Source organism: Diceros bicornis, chromosome 4 (genome assembly GCF_020826845.1).
Source record: "Diceros bicornis minor isolate mBicDic1 chromosome 4, mDicBic1.mat.cur, whole genome shotgun sequence".
In the NCBI taxonomy this organism is placed as follows: domain Eukaryota; kingdom Metazoa; phylum Chordata; class Mammalia; order Perissodactyla; family Rhinocerotidae; genus Diceros; species Diceros bicornis.
Genome location: NC_080743.1, coordinates 34,037,873 through 34,065,491, shown reverse-complemented (window position 1 = coordinate 34,065,491; position 27,619 = coordinate 34,037,873). Strand labels below are relative to the sequence as shown.

General features: G+C 35.5%; 1 protein-coding gene across 4 annotated transcripts in view; it reads right to left on the bottom strand.

Moving 5' to 3' along the window:
- Positions 1-578: 578 nt before the first annotated feature.
- SNX7 (sorting nexin 7) overlaps positions 579-27,619 on the bottom strand; it is a 102,404-nt gene continuing 75,363 nt past the window's right edge. For 2 of the 4 annotated variants that reach the window (XM_058538606.1, XM_058538608.1), the window contains one exon: positions 7,618-8,029. In XM_058538606.1, the coding sequence (XP_058394589.1) occupies positions 7,952-8,029 (78 nt within the window). In that variant the 3' untranslated portion in view covers positions 7,618-7,951. Of the gene's footprint in view, positions 2,191-7,617; positions 8,030-17,548; positions 17,689-27,619 lie in introns of those variants that run through there. The other 2 variants (XM_058538605.1, XM_058538607.1) reach the window with 2 other exon arrangements.

The window sequence follows — 27,619 nt, the reverse complement described above, 5'->3', positions numbered from 1 at the left end:
AGAACCTCCCTGTCTGCTGTAATTTGTATAAAAGTGGGAATCTGACCTAGGCTGTGTTGATAATAGCACTGTGGGCTCCTAGCCACAAAGATTGGTTTTGGGCAGGGAAGAGGGGAAGAGGGAGGGGTTGACTGTATCCCAAGCCAGTTCTTCCCTGCGGATTTTCAACTGAATTGAAGCTGGAAGGGAAGAGGTCTTTCCTTTCCAGTAGCAAAGCTGGGAACTTGTGAGCCAGTAGATATTATCTAGCCCAGAATGTCTCAATCTCAGCAGTCTTGGGATTTTGGGGTCAGATAATTCTATGTTCTGGGGGGCTTTCGTGTTCACTGTTGGATATTTAGCAGCATCCCTGGCCTCTATCAACCAGATGCCAGTAGTACCCTGCTCCCATAGTGTGGCATCCAAAAATATCTCCAGACTCTGCTAATGGTCCCTGGTTAAAAGAAAGTACTTCCCCCCTACTTTGAGAGAAGTAGGAAATAAAGACAGAAAGAGAAATACACCTGTTCAGGACCAGTTATGCCCAAATATACCTTTTTCCTTTTTGGTTATATAAGTGTCAGGGAAGAGGGAAAATCCCCCTCCACCCTTTCCCTTAAGGTTCTTATGGCTTGCCAAATAATTAAAAGACAGGTTAGCAGGAGAAAATAATACCAAGTTTAATAACATGTACACATGGGAGAAACCAGGGACACTGAGTTTCTCAACACAATGGCAGAGATTCTGGTCTTAAATACTATCTTCAGATAAAGACAAACGAGGATGTTGGGGGTGGGAGTTTGGGATTTCAGAGGGGAAGAAGACAATTTACACAGAGAGGGAAATGTAAATGTTTGTCAGACAATTCTTTGCAGGGCCACCTATAGAGTATGCGGCTGGAGAGAGAGAAATCACAGTAATCAAGAGTATGTAGATTTAAGTCCTCTCTTTCTGTACTGATAAGAATTTCCACAGATAACATCATCCCCCTCTCTTCTCACTACACAGAGGGAGATACCTTTACAAACGTAAATATTTGATAAACAGAACTTTGAAAAGAATGGGCTTAGCGAGGACCCTGCCAGTCTGTCCATACCCTGAGTTAAATTCCTTTAGGCAATTAGGAGGGAGGTCAAATGTCCAGCAGAGAAAATAATCAAGGTAAAGAGATATATTTCAAGATGGCCAGATTTTGATCTCCCACATAAGCCTATCAATTCACTTTTTTCTAAAGTAGTTTGATTTGTTGTTTTGTCAAGTGGAACGATAAGAATTTTGAAACAATATCAGGAAACGACAGATGGGAAACTGGGCCAAAGGGCAATAAAAAAAGATATCAATAATAGGGCTTGATCAAGGCATAGATTCAACTGTAAGCTTTAAAAAAAATATAAGAGGGGCCGGCCTGGTGGCGCAAGCGGTTAAGCGTGCATGCTCCACTGCGGCGGCCCAGGTTCGCCGGTTTGGATCCCGGGCGTGCATCGAAGCACGGCTTGGCAAGCCATACTGTGGCGGCGTCCCATATAAAGTAGAGGAAGATGGGCACGGATGTTAGCCCAGGGCCAGTCTTCCTCAGCAAAAAAAGAGGAGGATTGGCAGTTGTTAGCACTGGGCTGATCTTCTTCACAAAATAAATAAATAAACAAATAAAAATAAAAGAACTTATAAACCTGTTTAAAGCAAAGAGAAGATAAAGAAATTGATCATAAAATAGACAGTCAACAGCACAAGTGGACTCCTAAAGGATTCTGAAGCAATATAAAATTATCTTCAAGGTAGTCTGGGTATAAGGTAAAAGTAAGGAGAAAAAAAAATCAGACTGTTACTGCACCAGGTCCGTTTTTGCCCACTACCCAGAAAGCCCAATCACTGAGACGACGAGATTGCAGAGAGAGAGGGTTTAATCACAAGGCAACCAAGTGAGGAAAATGGGAGAATAAGTCTCAAATCCACCTCCCCAAAAATAGGGACTCAGGGGTATTTATGGGGAAGGAGGCAAGGTGGTCTGAAATGATTGGAGGTGAGGAGAGATGAGGTAACTGACGATCTGCGCAAGCGTAGTCAGGCTTCATGTCTTGGTAGGACACACGTTCACAGAATGGCGGCATTAGCATGCCCTGAGGGTGGAGTTCCAACCTCTTGCCATCAAAAGGGCCCAGGTGATGGGTTGGTGGTCTCAATCCAGCCGGAAGTGGACAAGGGGTTCAGTTTCTGAAAAAAAACAGCTCAAACACCCATACCAGGGTTACCAGGCTTCAGGGAGATGTCCCTCGTGGGAGTCAGATAGCATATTGTCCAAACAGCACAGTTAACAATGAGTAAGTTTATCCTGCAGATTTAAGTCCTCCCTTCCATTCTGATAAGTTTCTAGGTAAGGCCATTTCTCCCTTCTTCATGGGAAGAAGATACCTTTACAAATGGAGATTTTCTTTACAAATGTAAATGTATCCTCTAAAGGGTAACTAGAACTAACGATGGGCTTAGCACAACCCACCCAGGTACCCGGAGATGTCTATGGTAATGGCCTTTTCTGGGGGCAGGCCTCCCATCCCAAACTCCTTTGGTCAGTTAGTGGGGGTGGGGGTCAAAATGTCATTCAGGCAGAGACATATTTTGAGTTGGCAAATTCCAATCCCCCATAGTTACTAGCTGCTTAATCATCAATGGTTGTTTGCCAGTTTCAAGACTTTTATTTGTATCTTCTTGGAATTATACACATGTCCAGCGATGGTTTCCTACTTAAAGTGTGTGTCTGTGTGTGCGTTTGCAGTTCTCTAAAAATGGAGCAAAAATGTTTCCTATTCAATCAACTGCCAGTAATAAAAAAAGAGAAGGAAAAATACAAACTGTGAACCAAACAAGTAACATCCCCACATCAGATCTTAAACCTGAGCCCGCTGACTCCAAAATGCACATAAATCATCCTCTATGTGGGTGATGATTTTCATTCAAGTATAACCTCACTTCCCATAGACACAGGAAATAAGTTTCTTTCTTCCCAGGATTTCAGGTCAAAACAACAGAGAAATTCATTATTGATATTTCTGCTTTGAATAGCCAGTTGAGGTAAAAAGATTTTTAATTTCCCTCCAGGTAACTGGAATGAAAGGAGGGACGGAATCCTTAAAAAGAAAGGAACACTATTACCTGGCTACAAGCAATTGTACAAGATGGACTCAATCTATTTTCAAAATAGTCCTAAGGCTCTGTCACCAATTCCATATAACACCTACTGGCATGTCCCACTTAAAATCTTTGTCTCTTTTGAAAGGCTACATGCTTGGGGGCAAAGTAACTGAACAGCAGGAAATCTATGTTTTGGGAAGCAGTTATTGAAAGAAGGCATGTGTTGAATGAAAAGCACATTTAAACTTTAGGGGAGCTCTTTCTTTTAAGTAAAAGTCAAATGTAATTTTGTTGTTGTTAAAAAGCTTTTTATGATGAGGTATCCAGTAATCATATTTCCATATTACTAACAATAACCAGTTCAAGAAAGCCACACCAAGAGTTCCACTTCCAGGATGACAACATAAGGAGCTCGGGGGATCCATTCTCCAGTGGTGAAAATTACAAGACGTAGTCTCTTCAGCAAATAGTGCTGGGACAACTGGATATCCTCACGTAAAAGAACGAAATTGGGCCTTTCCCTCACATTATATACAATAATTACGTCAAAGTGAGTCAAAGACCTACATCTAAAAGTTAAAACTCTTAGAAGAAAACAGAGGGGTAAATCTGCATAACCTCAGACTTGGCAACAGATTCTTAGACATGGCACCAAAAGCACAAGCAACAAAAGAAAAAATAGATACACTGAACTTCATCAAAATTAAAAACGTCTATGCTTAAAAGTGTATTATCAAGAAAGCAAAAAGTGGGGCCGGCCTGGTGGTGCAAGTGGTTAAGTGCACGTGCTCCGCTGCAGCGGCCTGGGGTTCACTGGTTCGGATCCCGGGCACGTACCGACGTACCGCTTGGCAAGCCATGCTGTGGCGGCGTCCCATATAAAGTGGAGGAAGATGGGCACGGATGTCAGCCCAGGGCCAGTCTTCCTCAGCCAAAAAAAAGAGGAGGATTGGCAGATGTTAGCACAGGGCTGTTCTTCCTAACACAAAAAAAAAGAAAGTAAAAAGAAATATATGCAAATCATAATCTGTTAAGGGATTTATATTTAAGTTATTTATAACTCTAACAACTCAACAATAAAAAGACAACCTAACTTTAAAAATGGGCAAAAGATCTGAAGAGACCTTTCTCCAATGAATATATACAAATGGCCAATAAGCACATGAAAAGATGCAACGGGAAATGAAAATCAAAACAACAAGACACCGCTTCACCCACTAGGATGGCTATAAAAAAAACAAGCAAAAACAAAACAGAAAATAACAAGTGTTAGTGAGGATGTGGAGAAATCAGAATCCTCATACACTGCTGGTAGAAATGTAAAATAGTGCAGCCGCTTTGGAAGAGTCTGGCAGCTCCTTAAATGGCTAAACACAGTTGTGATACGACCCAGCAATTCCACTCCTAGGTACAGGCCCAAGAGAAATGACAACATGTCTACACAAAAACTTACAAACCAATTTTTATAACAACATTATTCGTAACAGCCAAAGTTGAAACAACCTAAATGTCTATTAATGAAAGGATTATTTCTACTAATAAAAGAAATATTTTTGGCCATAAAAAGGAATAAACTACTAACAAATGCTACAACATGGGTAAACGTTGAAAACATTGTTAAGTGAAAGAAGCTGGTCACAAAAGATCACATATCACACGATTCCATTAAGATAACTATCTGGAATAGGCAAATCTACAGAGATAGAAAGCAAACTGGTGGTTCCCTAGGCCTGGGAAGATGAGGGGGAGGGTGGTTAAGGAGTGATGGTCAAAAGGCATGGGGTTGCTTTTTGAGGTGATAAAAAACTAGAAGCAAAGTAAATAACTATAACCAAGAAAGTGGCTGCGTAAATTACTACAGATTCACACCAAGGAATATTGTGCAGACATTTAAAAAATATATTAGAGTTGTTCTTGACTTTAAAGGATTTCCACAAGATATTGTTGAGTAAGGAAATGAGAGGCAAAATAGCATGTATTAACAGGACCTCATTTTTATAAAACAAAGCTAAAAACTGTGTGTGTGGGAGTGTGTGTGCATGCGCGTGTGTAAGTTTGTACAGGATGCTATGAGCGTGGAGAAATGTAAGGAAGGATACGTACTAGTTCACATGGTTACCTGTGTGGGTGTGCGTGGTGTGTATGTGGGATGGCAGTCATGCGGATGGAAAGGAGCAGAGGAGGGAGATAAGGCATGCAAAGCTAAAGAGGAAAAAAGAAAGGTACTGTACCTAAAAACAAAGCATTTTGTATATGATTCCTTTTTAATTAATTAATGATCTTATTGGCTACCATTTCTTCGGCAGGTATTCTTTTTTTTCCCAGTTTTATTGAGATATAATTGACATATAACATTTATAAGTTTAAAGTGTACAACACAATGATTTGAAAAACGTATATACAGTCATGCATCATTTAATGATGGGAATATGTTCTGATACACGCGTCATCAGGCAATTTCTTCATTGTGCGAACATCGCAAAGTGTACTTACGTAAACTTATATGGTACAGCCTACTACATACCTTGACTGTATAGAACTAATCTTACAGGACCACCGTCATATATGCGGTCCGTCATTGACCGAAAGGTTGTTATGTGGCACATGACTGCATTGCAAAGTGACTACCACAATAAGATTAGTTAACATCCATCACCTCACAACTTTTTTCCCTTGTGATGAGAACATTTACAGTCTACTCTCTTAGCAACTTTCAAATATACAACACAGTATTGTTAACTATAGTCATCATGTTGTACATTATATCCCCAGGACTTATTTATCCTGTAACTAGAAGTTTGTACCTTTTGACTACCTTCACCTAATTCCCCCACCCACCAATTCCCTCTGGCAAGTGTTCTAAGTTTACTATATCATACAACAACCTGTGAGTCAGAGATGATTATCTCCATTTGAGTTCGAGATTATTATTTCCCTTATCTCCAGATGGGGAAAACGAAGTTTGGAGTGGTTGAATAGCTTGCCAAACAATACAGTTGGGGCCATCTTGATAAACAGGAAGGACTCTCACCCAAAACTTGTTTTGGATGTCAAGACTGGTGACACCGTAAACACACCAAGAAGATATGAAAAGGTTTAATCCTTACATAAACAGGCTTTCTGAGGAGAGCAGGGCAGGCTTCTCTGGTTGTTTTGAAAATGGCTTGCTAGAGCTGGGAAGGGAGAGCTGGGAAGGGAGACGGGCTTAGGGTTTTTATGGTGGTAAGGGGTGGGTTCCTGTATGCAGGGAGGGGTTGTATGATTTGAACTTTCTGTGAGTGCCAAAGGAGGGAGCACTGGGGCTTTCTTAGCAGCTTGCCCAGACGTGGGGCAGGAAGGGAAGAGAGAAAGGCGAGGCTTAAAAGCTGTCAGCAATCACGCATCAAACAATGGAGCCAGATTCTTTATTACAAGTGGTTTAAAAACTATACATGCCAGTATTTAAGAAAAATGTTTAGTTTTATATTTATATCTGCATTTGTGTATCTCGTTTTAGTTAAAATAATTTAAATGTCTAGTTTTTTTGTGACACTTTTTTAAGTGCTAATACCCAAATGATACTTAATGTCATGCATGTAATGTAACATGCATGACCAAATACTTCAAACTTGACTCAAAGTCTTGAGAAATACCTATTTCCAAAAATTAGCATATATTAAATAACATATTCAGTTTTTAAATATAGCCATAAAATGAATATAAATCACTTTCCACGATCAATAGTACTAGGATGTAAGCCTCGAGAATGAAGCAGATATAGAGTGTTGTCTTTATTACTCTAGATCCTAAGCGCCCGCAACTGTGCCTTACAAAGAGTAGACACTCGATAACTAAATGGGAGAATAAATTTGATAAACACTGTGTACATTAGAAAATAAAAGCTAGATGTGAGTTGTGAAAGTATGGAAAAAATACCAAAAAAAAAGAATAAATTTACTAGTGGGAGTATGACTATAAGGATTTCTAACTAATAACTCAATTTAAATCTATCTTGATAACATTTTTTTTTAACAATTACTTGACTTTTTTTTTTTTTTTGGTGAGGAAGATTAGCCCCGAGCTAACATCTGTTGCCAATCCTCCTCTTTTTGCTGAGAAAGGTTGGCCCTGAGTAACATCTGTGACCATCTTCCTCAAATTTATATGTGGGATACCTGACACAGCATGGCTTGATAAGCAGCGCGTAGGTCTGCGCCTGGGATCCAAACCTATGAACCCCGGGCCGCGGAAGTGGAGTGCACAAAATCAACCACTATGCCACTGGGCCGGCCCCAACAATTACTTAACTTTCAATAAACCAACTTTTGAACAGTTATCATTAATGTCTAATAATATTAAATCATTTTTGTATATTTACTTCAAATTCCTAACATCAAAGTAAATAGTATTTCAGAGAAAATTATGATGAAATAAAGGTGAATGCATAGTATACTTGTTAACATATGCTGAATTCATATTAGAATCTGCTTCAGAGGCTTGAGCTACTAGTAGAAAAAGAACACTCCACAGTCAGTCATTTCATATTAAATTTTTAATTAAAACTGAGTCTTTACAATATATTTAAAATGACAGGTTCCACAGACAAATATTTAAGAAAAAAATTTTCTATATGTAATTATTGGCATACAAATTTAAGAACATAATTAAAATTAAGTCAAATATTTATATATATATATATATCCAAATTTATATCAATGATCTGGAATACCTGAGTTTCAAGTTGTTGGTTTTCCAGATAGTGTGAAATGTTTTCATCCACTATATAAAGGACGCGGCCCATCCAGAAAGAATAACTTTGGTTAATAGATGCTATCTCCCAAATATCACACAGAAGTCCTCCACAGGATTAAGGTTTATCTTCAGAGGCTTCTTCCAAGTGGAGGTCAGTCTGTGATGTAAGGAAGGATTCCCATGTAGCAAGGCACTGAATAATGGAAATACACCATGAGGAGGTCAACAGTAGTTCGCTGTCAGTGTTAAAAGGATTAATAAATCCTTACATATCTGTTCCTACAGCAATCTGCCCTACCCCTTTCTCCCATCAGCTTGCTAGAATTCTGGTCATTTTCTATGTACTTTAATTCTTAATGAGGAAAACTATTGCCAAATAAGGGGAAAATATCTAAAAGGCTGAAAGATTAGCATGGATTAGTGTCCTGAAAAAATCCACCATTACCCTACTGTCAGGAAAGAAAACAGCTCTAAGTTATAGAGGAAAAGATGGACCATGACCATCTGGATCTGAGGAGGCAGGTGTTAAGCTTCTAGACAGAGGAGTGGAGAGACAAGCAGGCCTTAATCACATCTGAATCCCACTACATTAAGTGTGAGTTTGCACAAGTTGACTAATCTGTATTACGGTTTCTTCAGCTATAAATTAGGCTAATGATAGTACTTACCACTAGGGTAATTGTGAAAACTAAATTTATATAATCTGTATAAATCTTCATGCAGAATGCCTGGCACAAAGTAAGTCCTCAAAAAATTAGCAACTATTATATTATGATGGTCTGTTGGGACTAGGTGGTGAGACTTGGTCATTAATGTGCAACAGGAAATGAAAAAGGATCAGAAGGGACTGAAGGCGTGGGGACACAAACACATAGATGCAGCCTACTTCGTGATTTTGCCTAGGGCTGATGCTCCTCATAGCCTAGTCCCAGCTATCTGTATGATGTTTATCCACAGCATAATTTCAATAGTTTAAACACATTTAGGATTCTTCTAAAACACACTTACTCTGATGTATATTCAGCTCAAGCTAAAATTAATCAGGAAAGAAATCGTGTTTTTTCCAAATGCGGACAGATTTCCACATACATGTATTTTTCAATATAGTACTCCAAAGCTGGACTGATTAACACTGGTTACCTGCCTAAACTACTTTAACGCCATTTTTTCCCCCTCTAATCCTTTGATAGCTTTAATGTCCATTTCTGACAACCAGTACCTAATGACAGACAGAGATTTCACAAAGACTATAAAAACTCAAATTTTTAAAGCGACCAAATTATAAATGTGCTGTGTTCCAAAAAGTCTGCACATATGGACTTATAGATGTATATGTATGTGTGTGTATACAATTTTTTTTCAATCTGCAAATTTAGAACATGGGAAGATTTTGCTAAATCAGGTTTTTATAAAGGTTATATGCAGTGATTTGATTCTGAGATAGTCTCAAGAGCCTAGGAAACTAATAATATGGTGAGATAGTCTCAAGAGCCTAGGAAACTAATAATATGGCCAGAAGATTTTATATTTGCATGAGAAAAGTAGAAAATACTGTTGAAAAACTTAATTGCCAAATTTTAAAAAACACTGCGTAAATTACTAGGTAAAACAGTGAGTATTTATTTTGTAATATATTTACTTTGAAAGTTAGGCTTGGGGTAATACAGGTCACATAAGAATAAGGAAGTCTATCAAGACTTTAAGGGGTATTTTTGCTTTAAAAAGATTTAGAGTGTACTAGAAGCCAAGTACAATCCAAGAAGCATAATTTAATTACTGTAATAAACTAGTTCTGGGATTTGCCTTTATCCTCTAGTAAATTATTAACTTTCTGATATTCTACTTCCTTAGATGTACAATAATAATACCTATCATACAGGGATGGGGAAATAAAATAAAATAGGGGTAAGAGAAGAGAGGGCAGGGAAGAGAGATAAGGTCAGGTAGCTACTAAAGGGACCACCAGGTAATACTGGCCTCCTCTGAGATGGTTCAAGAGAAGAAGCCAGATATTTATAGCCACGAAAAGGCATTAGAAATAAATACCTCAAATTTAATATATTTTTCAACTTTTAGATCTTTATCTATTTATGATTGTCCAAACAAATACATGATTTGGGGAGTAGGGGGTTCATCCATTCACTCAACAAATATTTTTGAGTTCTTACTCTGCCAGCACTATGATAGGTTCTGGGGCACAACCCTTGATATCACAGAACATACGATTTATCAAGAAACACAAGTAAGCAAGTATAATCAACTACAGAGTCTATGAAGTTACAGGGTATGATAGGAGTAAATAGCAGCGGGATCTAAATCAGACTAGAGTGAGCTAACTAACGTTTCCTAGTAGGAATAAACCCCATAAATCTCTGTACATATTTGCAGAAGGGCAACAGGAGGAAGAAAGTATAGTGTCCTAGTTAAGAAATCAGGCTCAGCACTTCTATTGCTGGCCAAGATGATGTAACAGGGACTAGATTTACTCTTCTAGTAAAATAATAAATAGATAGGAAGGTAGGTAGGTAGGTAGACAGCTAAAGACAAAAATATATGAACCAATAGTTGCCAAGACCCTCAACTTCAGGCAACCACGGACAGTGACCTCTGAGAGACAAGAAACAAACTACGATCACTCTAGTGTTATGGGCTGAAGTGTGTTCCCCAGAATCCCTAAGATGAAGCAAGCCCTAAGCCCCAGTACCTCAGAACATGACTGTATTTGGAGATAAGGCCTTTAAAGAGGCGATTCTGTTAAAATGAAGTCCTAATCGAATCTGACTGGTTTCTTCATAAGACGAGGAAATCTAGACATACAGAGACATCAGTGATGCACAGGTAGACAGGAAAGATGATGTGAGGACATAGGGAGAAGGCAGCCATCTGCAAGCCAAGGAGAGAGGCCTCAGAAGAAACCAACCCTGCTGACACCTTGAACTTGGACCTCTAGTCTTCAGAACTGTGAGAAAATAATTTTCTGTCGGTTAAGCCACCCAGTCTGTGGTATTTTGTTATAGCAGCCCTAGAGAATTAATACACCAGTTTATTGCCTTAAGGGAATTTCCAGGCCCTGGTGGAGAAAGGGTGAAATTAGATAGAGCATGGCACATTCCCTGAGTTGAAGAGATATAGCTAAGAGTTTAGGGAAAATAATGCAATAGTTCATAGAACACTGCACCAGAGAAGATAGAGGTGTGCAGACAGAGCACTCTGGAGATCTGTGGATGGTCCTCCTTGGGATTCAATGGAGTACCAATCAGCACATGCAAGTGAGAAAACTACTTGAGGTCTGGGAAAAAGCCACCAGTGAGGATTAGAGTGAACAGTGTCTAGTGTTCTCACAGGGCCTGGAATAGGACAGGATTCCATCAAGCCAACTAGAAAATCACACACTTCACGAGATAATTGGTAGAATACAAACAAGGGTCTTGCCTCCATGATGTGAAATTATTAGCCCACCCTAAAAGCCGCTTGAGTACTACCTAATAAATCTTAAAAGTAAGATCCTAAAGGATCAAACTGTGTCTAAGTAACTTAATTGAGCGTTATAGGAATACGAAAATATTCAACATAGCAAAATTTACAACGTTTGTCATCCAATTAAGATTAACGGATGCAATGAAACAGGAAAATACAACCCATAATGAGGAAAAAATCAACTAATCAAAACTGACCGAGAATTAACAAACACGCTAGATTTAGCAGAAAAGGACATTAAAACTACTATTATAAATGTGGCCCAGATGATCAAAGAATTAAGTAGAGGCAGGCATGGAATATATGAAAAATAGACCTAAATCAAACTTATAGAAACAAAAATTACCCAATGTGAGATAAAACATATATTAGATGAGATTAATGGCATATAAGACAATGCAGAAGAAAAAATTAGTGAACAGGAAGGCATAGCAATACAAAGTATCTAAAAGGAAACAAAACTAAAAAAGACCAAAGAAAAAGAGCATCAGTGAGCCATGGGACACAGCGTGTAGTAGTATAATATACATGTAATTAGCATCCCTGAAAAGGTACGGGGAAAAAAAATTTTGAAAATATAAAGAGCAACATTTTTCCAAATTTGATAAAAAATTATAAATCCACAGATCCAAGAAACTCAACAAACTCTAAACATAAGAAACATGAAGAAAAATGCATCAAGCCACTTTATAACCAAATTGCTCAAAATCAGTGATAAAGAAGATAATCTTTAAAGAAGACAGAAAAATATGTTATATACAGGGGATGAAAGATAAGGATGACAGTATTTCTCATCCAAAATAATGTAAGTGAGAGGACAGTTGAGCAACATTTTTAAAGTCGTGAAAGAAAAGTACTGTCAACCTAGAATTCTATGCCCAGCAAAAATATCCTTCAAAAACAAAAGTGAAATAAAGACATTTTAAGACATACAAAAGCCATAAAATTGATCACCAACAGACCACACTACAAGAAATGTTTAAAAAAGAGTCCATCAAACGACAGAAAATGAGACCAGACAGAAATCTGGATCCACTAAAACAAGCACTGGACATGGCAACCACATGGGTACATATATATTTTTCTTATTACTTACACTTATTTAAAATATAATTGACTACTCAATAATAGTAACGAGACCTTGTGGGGCTTATAATATACGTATAAGTTAAATATATGACCAAAAAAGCATAAAAGCCAAGAGAAAGAGAATGGAAGACTATAACTGTAGGTTCGTAAATGATAGGTTAAGTGGTACAATATTACTTGAAGGTAGACTATAGATAAGGTTAAGATATATACAATAAACTTGAAAGTAACTACTAAAATAATAAAAACAAAGTGTTATACCTAATACACCAACAAAAGATCTAAAATGAAATCATGCAAAATTATCTATTAATCTTAAAGAAGGCATAAAGAGGAAAATGGAAGCAAAGAACAGATGGAACAAATAAAAAACAAATAGCAAGGTAATAGACTGAAACCTAACCATATTAATAATCAATCTAAATATCAACAGCCTAAACAATCCAGTAAGAGACACAGATTGTCCTATTAAATAAAAAACAAGACCCATCTATATTCTGTTTATAAGAAACATACTTTAAATATAAAGACAAAAATAGGTTAAAATTAAAAGAATGAAAATATATATACCATGTAACACATGTCAAAAGAAAGCCAGAGAGGCTATATTAATAATAGACAAAGTAGATTTCAGAGGAAAGACTATTATCAGAGATAAACATAATGATAATGATGTTTATAACGATAAACATCATAATGATAAATGGGTCAATTCACCTACAGGACATAATTTAAAATGTTTATACGCATAATGAAAGAGTTTGAAAATACATGAAACAAAAACTGACAGAAATGCAAGGAGAAAGACAAATACACTATTATAATCAATTTTGATACACCTCTCAAGAAATTGACAGAATATGTGGACAAAAAGTCATCAATGATATAGAAGATTTGAACATCACCATCAATCAAGTGACATAATTGATATCTATAGAACCAAGGAGAATACACATATTTTTTTCATGTGCACATACAACATTTACCGAAATAGACCATATTCCAGGCTATACAAGAAGTCTGAATACATTTAAAAAGAGTCAAGTTATATGAAGTTTGTTCTCTGAATGTAATGGAATTAAATTAGAAATCAATAATAGAAAGATATCTGAAAAATCTCCCAATACTTGAAATCTAAACAGGACGCCTATAAATAACCCTCTGTGTCAACGAAGAATTCAAAGGGGAATTTATAAAGTATTTTGAACTGAATAAAAATGAAAACACAATGTATCAAAACTTTGGGACGTCACTAGAGCAGTGCCTCGAGAGAAATTTATTGCACTAAATGCCTACATTAGGAAAGAAGAAAATTCATAAGTAAATAACTTTGGTTTCCACCTTAAAAACTAAAAAACAATCAAATGAAACCCGAAGTAGACAGAAGGAAAAAAAAAAAAAACAGAAAAGATCAGAGTGGGAATCAAAGAAAATGAGAAAAACAACATAGAAAAATCAATAAAACCAAAGGTTGGATCTTTGAGAAGATTAATAAAATTGACAAACTTTTAGTCAGACTGATCATAAAAGAAGAGAAATGACACAAATTATCGACTGTTAGGAATAAGACACATGACATCACTTCAGATTCTATTGATGGAAAAAAAGAAAATATTGTGAAAAACTTTATATGTGTACATTTGACAACTTAAATGAAATGGACCATTTCTCTGAAATATACACACTACTAAAACTCATTCCAGAAGAAAAAGATAACCCAAATGAATTTGAATGTGTTTTTTTTTTTTAAGAAGGATTTTTTTTTTTTTTTTTTTTTGGTGAGGAAGATCAGCCCTGAGCTAACATCCACACTAATCCTCCTCTTTTTGCTGAGGAAGACCGGCTCTGAGCTAACATCTATTGCCAACCCTCCTCCTTTTTTTTTCCCCCACAGCCCCAGTAGATAGTTGTATGTCATAGTTGCACATCCTTCTAGTTGCTGTATGTGGGACGTGGCCTCAGCATGGCCGGACAAGAGGTGCGTTGGTGCATGCCCGGGATCCGAACCCGGGCCACCAGTAGTGGAGTGCGCGCACTTAACCGCTAAGCCATGGGGCCGGCCCTGAATGTGTTGTTAAATGTCTTCCCCCAAAGAAAACTCCAGGCTCAATTGGCTTCACTGGCAAATTCTATCAAACATTTAAGGAAGAAGTCACATTAATTCTACACAAACTCTTCCAGAAAATTGAAGACATAGTAATGCTTTCCAATTTACCAAAACCAAAGACATTGCAAGAGAAGAAAACTACAGGCCAATACCCCTCATAAATATAGATGCAAAAATTCTAAATGAAATTTTAGTAAATGAAATCCAGAAATCTATAGAAAGAATTATACATCATGACCAAGTGAGGTTTATTCCAGGAATGTAAGATTGGATTACCATTCAAATATCAATCAATATAATTGACTATATTAAAAGTAGTACCATCTCAATAGACACAGAAAGGCGTTTGTCAAATTACAGTGCTCATTCCCGATTAAAAAAAAAATTCTCAGCAAATTACGAATAGAAGAGAACTTCCACAACCTGAGGAAGAATACCTACAAAAAATCTACAGTTAACATAATATGCAGGCATGCATTAAATATTAGTTGTTATTAGTATTTTATTTCTTTTCAATGCCAAGGAAAAAAAATTAAAACTCAGCTTTATAGATACTCAAAAATCTCCTTCACCCAAATTTTGAGTGTTAAAAAAAAGAAATACAAAACAACCAATAACTTCAAAAAATCTATCCACAATGTTTGCAAAACAAAGGAAAATATTAACTGAGATTGAAGGGCTGATAGAGAGCAGAACTATTCTTCACATTTGGAGAGAGCCCTCTGACTCCCTTGTGAACTTCCTTTCTACTAGAGCTCTCTGGCAAATACACAATGCATAATCTACGATCTGGTAACCCTGCAGGGCAGCCCAAAGCAATTACTGCTTTCAGGAGATGCCATATCTTTTTGATAACTCTGCCAAACTATCATTTAAATAAACTTCTGAACGCCCTTAAGGTAAAATTCAAAATGAAAGTCTAACCAGTCTGCTCTATTTAGAATTCCTGTCAAATAGGTGATCCAAATTGCACTAAAGATGGCATTAATCCTCAAGTGAACAAACTCCTATCATTGTCATATTTTGCTTCAACTATGCCAGTTTAATAAATGCCTAAGGAAGATATTCAGTTGCCATCCATGCTGATTAGTGTTGTGAATTAATATTTTCATTTCTAAGTCCTAAAAGGGATAGTGAAACATGATAAAAGAGACAAATCAGCTACTTAACTATCTGCTTCCCATGCCCCATACGAGAGGCAGAAAAACAATTTATGTATTTTGAAATATAGATTATAGAACATTAGCATCAAAAAAACAACAGAAATAACATCACAACTTGGTGAGGCATTATAGTGGTTGTTTTGCGTATTACCTTCTTGAAACCTCACAATGACTGTTAGAAATCTTATTTGACAGACGAGAGAGCTGAAGCTCAAATGGTCAAGTACGTTTGTGATAGCACAAGTCTGATAAGTGTTATAGCCAGTATTTATTCATCAACAAATGGAGAATAGCCAATCTCTGAATGACCACCATGGTACATTTAATAAGTCACTGGGCCATCAAGATGAGATACTTTTCACTTACATAGTGGAAGAAGGACGATTTTGGAAGGGAAGGTGGGTAAGAAAATGCTCGACTGTAGAGGCATCAGGCTTATCAAATTTTAGGAAGGAGTATATATGCAAGTTCAGTGTCTGGAAATTGATTGGAAATTCTTTATGTATTTCCAGGAGCACGTATACTCTTTGAAAATGACTGAGTTAATACATGCCAGGCATACAATAAGAGCTTAGTAAATGCTGATGACTATAGAGAAGGAATGTATTGAATTACTGATGCAAAGACACTGGTCATCATAAAAACGGCATTTTTTAATCTGAATATTAATCAGTTGACATCCTGGCTTCTAGCGCTCTCTAAACTTGTTAATGGTAAGTTTTACCATAAAAGCCTGATCTCCCATTCAGGCTGCTGACCAATCAGGTTTCTGGGCCTGCAAAGCTGTGGATTTAACCCTGAACTGTGTAGCTCCTGATGCTACCCAGACCTCGTTTGGAATTTTGATAGCAGATTTTTTACTAAATAAATACGTTAACTGCCCCCTCCTGCCCATGTTTAATATTGACTTGTTACGTGATATCTTGCACATTTATCCAGTTAATGTACACAAATCTATTTAAAAATAATAAAAGATGATCTCTAACACTCCTTAAATCTCTTTACTCTTTCTTGCTTGGAGTATGAAAAACTAAGTAAAACTTCAAGAAATGGACTGTTTATACCACATAGTTCAATGATTTCATTCAGGATCTACTGTGTCTAGGACTGTGATAATTGGAATGTATAAAGAATCACCAAAACAGTAACAAAAAAAATCTCAAAACCTAGTATGAGATTGTTTATAATGGTAAATTATATTTTTTTAAAAGGTATTTCCATTTATTATTTGGTTTCTCCTTGTTTTCTATCAAGCAAGTGATTTTTTCCACTTTTAAATCACTATAATTAGTGAAGCAAGCTAATCTATCAAAATTAGAGTAACGATCGAAAATACCCGGCTTCACTGTTGACCTGACTAATAGCACTCATCAGCTCATTCTAGTTTTAGATTCTCGTATTATCATCAGAGAATGAACAAGAGGAATTCCACTTTTAGTTGATAATGTGTCACAATTTTCCCTACATGTTACTTTATTTGATAAAATACTTTGACGAAATCAAGTGATTGCACCTTATAGTTTTTTTTGGTTATTTTTTTGTGTGTGTGTGAGGAAGATCAGCCCTGAGCTAACATCCATGCCAATCCTCCTCTTTTTGCCAAGGAAGACTGGCCCTGCGCTAACATCCATGCCCATTTTCCTCTACTTTATGTGGGACGTGGCCGCAGCATGGCCTGACAAGCGGTGCGTCGGTGTGCGCCCGGGATCCAAACCCCGGCCGCCAGCAGCAGAGCGCACGCACTTAACCGGCCACGGGGCCAGCCCCGCACCTTATAGTGAAGAAAAGTGATCCAGAGAGTCCAGTACTGTGTTTCTTCCAGTGCCTCATGCTTCTCACTGCAGTAAAAGTAAGCCAATAAATATGCTGTACATACTGTTAGGCAGGATGTTGGGTGACCGGAAAACAAGCTTATCACAAATCCTCATTAATTGAGAATCCAGTGCATGTTTTTCCCAGGTGGCTCCAGTTTGTAGCCAAAGGCCCAAAACTGTAGCTTCTCTTTAAAGGACAGGACTGGGAAACAAAGTTGTACAGTCAGGAAGGTGAGCCAGAGCTTGGCGAGACAGACCCAACAAGTCAACAAAAGCCCCTTTTCTCCTACACATGCTTAAAACCTTCTCAAATATACAAAGACAGAATATTTAGAAAATTGAGTTTTAATTCCAAAACAAGCTTTGAAAGTAAATCTCCTGCTACTTCAGCAAAGGTGGCGATGACATTTTGCCACTAGAAAAGGTAAATGTCTCTTCAGTTCTCATAAGTGGGCAGTAATCCCACAAGCAGATGTGGCCAAGTTTTCTAAAGAATAAAGGATGACAAAAATGGTGTTTCTATAGATATAATATAGCTTCCAATGGAAGCTTCCCCATTTAAGAATCAATATTTCCTCAAGATGGTGGAATATAAAGAGCTTCTGTCCCACAATGTGACTTCAGGTAAATCTCTTCACTTCTCCTTGCCTATTTATCCATTCATAGAATAGGGGGCTTAGACTATGTGTGTCCATTAAGTTTCATCCCAGAACCAAAAGCAAAGGTTTCCAGGGGCTAATTGTAGCCAACAAAAAGTTGGCAAGTGAGATCACACACAATTTATAAATATGCCTTGCTCTGCTTGGCTTGACACAGTGTGGAAATGCAGCAAACAAAAAATTTTACCTCTCCCCTCGGTATTTGATATTTATAACTACAAATAATTTCCAAAGATAAGATTCATAAATAAATGAGAAATATTTTCAATTACCTCTATTGCAACTATTACTACTAGTAGTCTACATTTATTGAAACCTTATTACGTGCTAGGCACTGAGCTAAGGGCTTTACATATATTTAATCTATCTATCTGTTACCAATTAATTAATTGATTTAGCAGCTTTGAAACTGATTTCCTATATTGGCAGTTTCAGGCTCAAGCAAAATAAGCAGTGGTTTAAGGGATAAGCTGGTGGGGACTCCTGGAAAGATATTTAGGAGTATAAAAGCTTCAAAATAATTTATTTTTAGTGACTTACTTGGAATATTAAATTTTGCTTATAGGACCTTTTTTTCCATCTTTCTTTATTCCATTATATAATAGATAGGTACGTAAATATATATTTTAATTACCCAAACAAACCTATGATGTAGGTACTATTATTTTCAACATTTTATAGATGAGGACATTGAGGTTAATTGAAATAAAGGAAAGTCTTCAAGTTCTCTCAGCTCAAAGTCACAAGTTATGCCTGTCCAAGGTCCAGGCTCTTACCCACCCTGTGATAATCTAATGCCAACATGAAGTTTGGTATCTCCACAGGTAGTGCTAGCACCCTGTTCATGGAAACAGGTAATAGAAAATTTAGTTTCATCCAAATTACCACATAAGTCAAAATAATAAAACATTATCTCTATGTCTCTATGAAAATAAAGTAAAATAACTAGAAATTTGCCTAAAACAATAACAATGATACCTATTATTATAAAATGTGATAAAGACAAACCTTATTATTATAAAATGTGATAAAGCCAAACCTTACCATATATTTCTTTTAAAACCAGAAATTTCCATATTAAGCCAAAAGTTGTTGTGCTTCTAGTTTTCCACTAATTTAAATGTAACTTTTAGACAGTACCATGATAATTGCATGTCTCAAACTAAAAATGGGAATATGACTTAGTGTCCTCTAAGTATTTTAATACTGTCTCAAACGATCTTGGGTATAGACGACATCACCTACATTTGAGGAAACATTGGAGCTCAAAATTGTAAACATCTATACACCAGGCCAATATCATTGCAAAATAAATTATATTATGAAAACTGTAGGCCATACCTAAAATAAGGGCATGGGGTATGCAACATTTTAGTAATTGCTTTTTATCACCTAAACCTAAGATTCAAAACAGTAATAAAAAGTTTCAGGTGCTGCATATTTAAAAATTCTGAAATATAATCAAACCAGAAAGAAATTAAAGATGATGCTACTGTTGCTAGAAGAAAGCAACTTCTATTATTTTGCAATAGTTCAAAATTATTCATTAAGATTCATTTTTGGGAAAGTCTTAATTCAGCTTCTAAGAATCAGCTGTCAATGTATAATTTTAGAAATATCAATAACTTTAAAATAACAGGATTTGCATATTTTTCTAAAAATTACTTTAACATATCTCTCAAGAATATAAGTAATAAGTTTGCATTTGTAAATATTCCAAACACTTAAATGGCTGCAACACAAAGATTTAACACAAAAGGACTCATTAGCTACAAACGCCCTCTTGTGGTCCTTTTTTTAATTATTTTGCCATATTAGTCTGTAGATCTCTAACTCAACATTTGCTCAAGATAGAAAGAGCCCTAGATATAATTTGTTCCTTTTGTCTCATTTTTACACATGGGAAATTGGGGCTCCAAAAGGTCTAACACATTGGAAATCTTCATGAGGAAGAAAAAATACAAGAGCCAAAATGTAAATTCATATCTTTTCAACTCATACTTTTTCTATACTCTTTCATCAATGTTTTTCACTAATAACAAGCCAGTTACACGAAGTCTGTCCAGTTTAGTACTAGACACTTCAAACACCGAGCTTACCTGTGTTTGTTTAACCATACATTGAAAGTACTGCAAACTAAAAAGAGCACATTTACTTGGATTACTGGAAAATTATTAAGGCGCAGCTATGATGTTTAAGTGCATTATTTCAAAGCATTTTACATATGGTTTCTGATTTTATTCTTCTAAAGACTTGTGAGGGGTGTGTGTGGATGAGGGTGGGAGAAGGGGAGGAGTATCAATACCTCGATTTGACAGATTAGAAAACTGGGTTTAGAGAGAACATGATTAAAATTTTACAATTAGCTAGTGGCAGGCATCCTGATATCCAATTTTAATTTTTTTATTAGTAAACCTGTCTTCTTTCTTCAAAAGCTTATACCATGCGGTGTGTGCATGTTCATGTGTGTGTTTTAAATCATTTCTTCCTTTTCTTTACAGGAATGGTCATAGTTTATAGTCGGTCATTTATAAAGCACAATAAGATGAAAGTCCTTGATTCAGAAACTAGATATTTTTAGAAATTATTTCACTATAATATGTAATCTCCTATTCAAATCCCTGATTAACTTAACTAGAGAAAAACTTATCTAATCTAAAGGATGGGAAGAGGCACAGACTGTCTATGCTATGGCATAACTGCTCATTTCACACCTAAGCTCAACTTCATTTGTATAGATAATTGAGAAATAATTATATCACAGAATATAAGAGACTGGTGAAAATTTTAACAGAAGTTTTTAAGAAAGCAGAAACCTGCAAAACAACAAAAATCTTTAAGGCATATGAAACATAATGAAAAATGTCCACAGTTATGTGGAAATATGAGCTGTAGCTATGGCTTTTGACCAGGTAATTCAGAACAGAAATCTTCACTTAATAAAACAACACAATAGTTAATTTCATAATACTTTAGAATTCTAAAAATGACAAACATTCAATTTTAAGGTTTCCTTAGAAGTAAATAAAAATCATACCCTGCTGCATTTAAAATGAATTCTATAATTGACTGTGTTTATATACTTTATATACTTGAATATTAAATAGATTATAAACTTTTAAAAGAGAAGGGACATTACTTATGCTAAGTATAAGAGATGAATAGACTATTAGGAAACGGAAAGCATTGCTTCTCAAACTATCTGTGGTGAAGAACACATCTTTTTCTTTCAATCTGCTAGGACCATTAAGTGATCCTACCGAGCATGACTAATCTGCAGTTCATGCCACTTGACATCATCACGAAAGCTGGACAATACCCAAATTGGCCTATACCTTATTCAACAAAACAAGGCTACTCATCACAGCCTTGGATGTGATGGCAATGTCTAATTGCTACAGAAGATTTTAATTGATTACTTTCAAGTTCTGAATTTATCTTATTATGAATATGTAATAAACAACTTATGGCCTGGGCATCAGTCCACATTCTAAGTAGTATTACTTTAGAGATCAACATAATTACCCAAGGTTTCCCAAATTGTGTTCCATGATATGCTAATCCTGCAAGAATTGCTGATCTAGTCAAGGAAATTATGTCTTCAGAATCATAAACCCTATAAGCACACAAAAGATACTGAGAACTTCTTTAGTAAATAAACCTGTTTAACTTTATTTAATCCAAACTTATCTGACTACAGAATCTTTTCTTTCCAGATTAACATTTATTAAAATTACAAAAAACGAATTTTCTATAAAATGCATTGAGATACTCTAGTATAGAGAGAATTGCTGATTTATGTTACTCAACAACTGCTTAAAAACTCCCAATGGCAGGGAACTTATTTCTTGGCAATGCAATTTAATATAATTCAAAAAATTTTAATACATGGGAAATAATTCTTTTTTTGTGATTTCATATTATACAATTTCCTAGAGCTGTTTCTAGAAATGTTCTCTGAGGTAACAATAACACATGTACTCCTTCTTCCATGACCACTTTCCAAATACATTTCTTCTTTTCCAATTCCTTCCATGAAGATGCATTTCTAAGACCATTATCATCATGATAATCTTATTCTGACTACAGCTTACATCTACATCTTAGTTTGTCAATTTTACTCTCAAAATGCATCATCAGGACTGAATTCAGTATTTGGGATAGCTAGTGAAAAATGGAAATAATTACTTTGCTCTCATTTTTTTTCAGTCAGAAGTGTCTTTTAACATAACAAGACCTTAATATGACTCTCATAAAACTTAAATTTTGAAAAAGCACACTTCAATGTGGCTACTGAGATAAAGATCTAGTAAATTAAATTGAGTTGACCTCTACAAAGTGTACTATCATTCTACATGCCGAAGATAATCTTATTGCAAGATAATTTTGGCTTGAGTATCAAGATTTCCTCAGAAAAAAACTAGTTAGAGGTAGATTTACTGCTTGGAATATGAAAGCAGGACCTTGTCATCAACGTAGAAGATATTTACCTTCTTCTTTGCTATGATAGAGGAGGATTCATCAGTATCACTGAAAAGCTGTATCACATTATTGAGGTGTAAGTTCAAAAGGTAGTTGACTACAGCCGAATAGTCTTTTAAGCTAAGTGGAATTGAAATTTACTCTGTCCAGAGTTCGTGGTTACCTAAACTTCTTCAGACAGTTTTACAAGAAGGCTCTAATGAGCATTAGAAGCCTTACATGTCTATCAGTTACCTGTTTTCCAGAGAATATTCCAGACATTTATTCCATAAATGCCTTCTGTGAGCAAATAAATCCGAGACATTAAACAAAGCTGAACAGGCATTTTTTCCTAAAGAGTTTCTTAGAAACTTAAATGCACTCAAGTGCATTGCTAATCTTCTCCAATAAAGTGAAACAGTATAACCTAGATGGAAGGCACTTGGCTATTCAGTTGTCATACCTAATGATAGCCAAAGTAAAATCAATGGAAGTAAATGATTGAGTGATCAACCATGTCCCCAAATAAACAACCATTAGAGACCCAAAGAACAATGCCCAAGAACTTTCTCTGACATTTGTAATAGTCAATTAAAAAATGTTATTTATAAAGTGTCTTTAATGTAGATTTCCCTCAGCTCAGTTTATAACTCTTGCCCCTTCACTTATCCAAGATTCCTGGTACAATCTACCAAACTGAGAAGGCAGCTTCCCGGCCTCTCTGGTAGCTAATCTCCAAAGATGTCCCCCTAAATCAATCAATAATAGAGGACGATAATAGCCTCCCATGAGAAGTCCAAGCATTACTGATGATTTTGTTTCCATAATCAATGGTGCAGCTTCTCATCAGACAGTAAGAATACAAAGTTTTAAAGTCTTAGGATGACACAAAGTTATTCCATCTCGCTTTCCCTTGCTCTGATCATTATAACTGTGTACCTTTAGATTCTATATGAAATAAGAACTGATAGCTCATCAAAAAATGATTTCCATGGCATAGATTGTAAAAAGAAGGACAGATTAATCATTAAATAATCAGTAGTGTTGGTCTTTTTACTAAAAATACAAAGGGGAAAGCTCCTAGGTATTCAATGGATTACCACTTAATGGCATTAAGAAGATGACAACTTGGTGTTTTCCTTTTGATGAAGATGACCATCCCTAAATCAATTGGATGGTCCATAGAAAAGTGGCGTGATGTAGCCTGAATTTGCTAATCTAGACATTCAGGCTTCCAGTTCGTGCCTCTCAGTGAGTAAGAAAGCAGATAATGTGAGTACAAGAATGTAATGGATTGGAAAATTTAACTAGTATAAAAATGGTTAGGTTGAGTAAATATCTAAGCATCTAAGCCTCTCAAGCTGGTGTGTTTGCTTTCCAGGAAATCTAGCCTACACATAATGGGAATCTATTCAATCCTAGGGTGTATAATGTAGTTCTGAAACATTCTTCAAATAGTTCCAAAGATACAGACTGCTTTTTTCTGAAGGGCTGTTTTAGCAACACCAGGAAATCTGTCTTCCTGAATCCTAGGGACTAGGTCAGGTACCAGCATTAGTTCATGTTATGAGGCATAATTATAAAAAGAAAAGTACCCTGATATGGATTCAAAAATCCCTGAACTCTAAATTATTCCAGGTCTAGCCAACTTCTTTGTTCTTACGATTAGGAAAAGGAGTTGAGACACATTAACTTTAAAGTTTCATCCCAAGAGATTGTCAATATAAAAAATAATTTAAACGGCTCAATACAGACGATCTATTATGCCTCTGTCCCAACATTTCAAAGGAAAATTCAAAAACTATACCTGTCATTCCTTGGGATCAAAATTATACCGAATAACTCTATCTGGGAAAACGCTCTAGCACTTCCATCCTTTTCTCTACAAGAAAGGCTGTTAACAAAGCGCTGAAGAGTATTAGGTGACTGTGTGTGGGGTGTATCAGAAATTACAGAGGTTAACTATTTTTCAGACAGATGCCATCATTCCAGTATTCCCCCAAACCTTCTCTGGAGCTAATTTTAGTGTTCACCTAGGGAAAGAAAAGTGGCGTGCATTTCTCCTGAGTGAGCAGAAGTCTGTCGATCTTCCCCACATAAGTCAGTTTAGAATTAAGGGCTTCAACTAGCGCTTTGCAACCACTGCTTTTGGTTTGGTAAAGGAAGGGCTTTTGTTCTGCTCATTGGAAACAGAATACTGTTGTTTTATTATCTCTTCAAATACACTGGATTTTAGTTACCTTTTACTTATATTTGCCTAAATCTTTCAACTTACATTTTCATTCTCCTTGATGGAGAAAACAGGAGTAAAATAGCAATGAAGTAGTTCTGTTTTCTCAGTTTCCATAACATGGTCTCCATTAGCAATTCATTTTACTAATTTTATTGGAGCTTATTCCTAATTTTCTTGCTTCCAAAAGAGGCTCTTCACACACACTTTCATTTGACTTTAGTACTATTTGGAAGTCATTCACTTTTTTTTCCCAAAAACCTCACGTTTTCCTCTCTGACACTGTCTGTTTCTTCCGGATTCATCTTTGACTGTATGCCTCTCTCTACATCTGCCTTTCATGGTCCATGGTCTAAAGGTGTAACCCTATCTAATTCTTTAATGCTTCACTCCTTTTGCTTTTTAGAATTGTTCATTCCTCTTATGTCATGTTCTCTTTTTGGGTCTGTATCTTTGAAATTGTAACTAAGTTTTCTGTAATTTTTTAAAACAACTTTATTAAATTCTAGGGAATAAGAATGAGAATGGCCAAGATTTCCTTCCTTTGTTTTTACCTCCCAGAGTTTGAAAATGGTACTTTCTCCCCAGGTTTCTGCTATGTTACCAAATAGTTCCTCCTTGTTGGATAGAATTAAGCCTAGGGAAGCTATACCCTCTCACTGCTCCTTTTAATTCATGTAGATGAGCACCAAATCCATAATTTATATGATTTTCAGTTTTTCTAAAAAGAATGAAATTTCTAACAGAAATCTAAAAGCCACCCTTCAGAATCTTCCTTAGCTGGCAGTTCTATAATCATTATCGAAATAGATTAACCTCTTAAAGTCACAACGCTTGGGAGCTATCTTTAAGTGCACCAGAGTGTTTAAAATATTCAGAAAATTTACAAAATGTTACAAAGTATGTAGTGTAACACTGAATTTAAAACAAACTCTTTCACCAGAATTTATTTTACCATTCCCCAACATAACAAGGAATGAATTCCTAAATAAATACAACTATATCTGAAGAACTTTCTGAAAATTCAGTGCTCATCCACTACTTACTATGTAGAAGCACTATTGTGATATCTAATTTTTTTAAATTTCTGTAATTTTTAAATGGTCTATAAATAGCTGGACTTGGATTTTAGGAAAGCATTAGCTGTATTATTCATTTGGCTAGAGAGTGTACCCTTATAATGATTTTTTTCTTTCCTCATTTATTTTCCAGAAAATGTCCTACACTATAATTGTTTTTCTGCTTCCTAGATTTCCATGGAGATACATATATTTGTATTATTCAGTAATGATAGAACCCTTCTATTAAGTCTGTTCATCACAATTCAAGTAATTAAAATGAATTTAAATGCTCCTCCACTAAAAAAAAAATAACACATTACAAAGTTGTATTACTCAAATGAAAAATACATATACCTATTATTCTTCCCTAATAAACTATAACCTCTTAATAGCAAGATTTAAGTTTGAATTTGGATGCTCCATAGTGCTTGGCAAAGAGTTTTGATGCTAATAGAATCCTAAATGAATGATTTTACATGAAGCAAATGACATTCTTAAATAAGATTGATAGCATTTGAAATGAAGTGATCTCTGACCTGGTAATTTCTTGAAATTCTTATCAAGAAAGTTTTCAAAATCTAATGTTCATAATTACTTTTAATAGTATTATTTATGAGAGCAAAAAAAGAAAAGTAAAAATTATTAGTAGTTATCTATGCTAATAAAGGTATATTAACATGATGGATTATATGAAGGTTATATCATTTATGGAAAAGTATTTAAACAAGAGAAAAATTTAGAACTCAAAATAACATATATCCACTGTAATCATCATGACACAAAATAAATATTGTTTTACGCTGACACATTCAGAAAGGGTCATGCAGAAATTTAAAAGTATTTTAATCTTAACATAGCAAATTATTTTCCTATAATTGTTTATTTAAATGTACCTCTCTCTATGAGAAAAGGTTATGGGTATTCTTTATACATTAGTGTACTTGGCTTTTGTTGTTGTTTGTTTGTTTTTAGTGAGCATGTAGTAATCTTATAACCAGAAAAATAAGGCTATGAAACAAAGACTTCCATACATTCACTAGAAATTCTAAAATAAATTGTGAAAAAGGATAAACTATATTACTTTAAGTATTACATTCACTTAAGCACAAACTGCTTTATTTGGCAAAAATTATAATTGCATGATATTTTCATGATTATAGCATTAAAATTAAACTTTCAAAGAGTACATTCTTTCAATTTGCAATACCTGCCAAGGACCACTACCTTTCAAATCTCTTCACCATCACCATCACCATCATCATTATCATCAGTATCAACAACAAAAACAGATACTCTTTTCTACATACTAGGGAACATTTAGAAAATATCCATGCACTTTATCTGACATGTTATATTTTATGGTTTTAGCACCTCTTCACATTTTAGCAGGAAATAATTTTCTTCGGTTATTTGGGTATCTACATACTTTGAAATTATTTACCTATTTCAATTGGATTTTTGGTTTGATCGTTTTGTTATTTATGTTTTTTAAAAGAAGACTCACATTGATTCTTAATTACTCGTCATATAGGACAAAACGGGAAAAACATCATTTTACCTATTCAAAGTTTATTCGGAGATATCTGTTTTATATTTGGTTTCAAACGTCTCCAAGTCAATTCATACATCTAAGTAGAACATTTCCTTATGACAATAACTGGCCTCTGATCAGACCTATACCTCTATTTCTAAACTGATTTTTCTCTGCCACTTTGATATTTA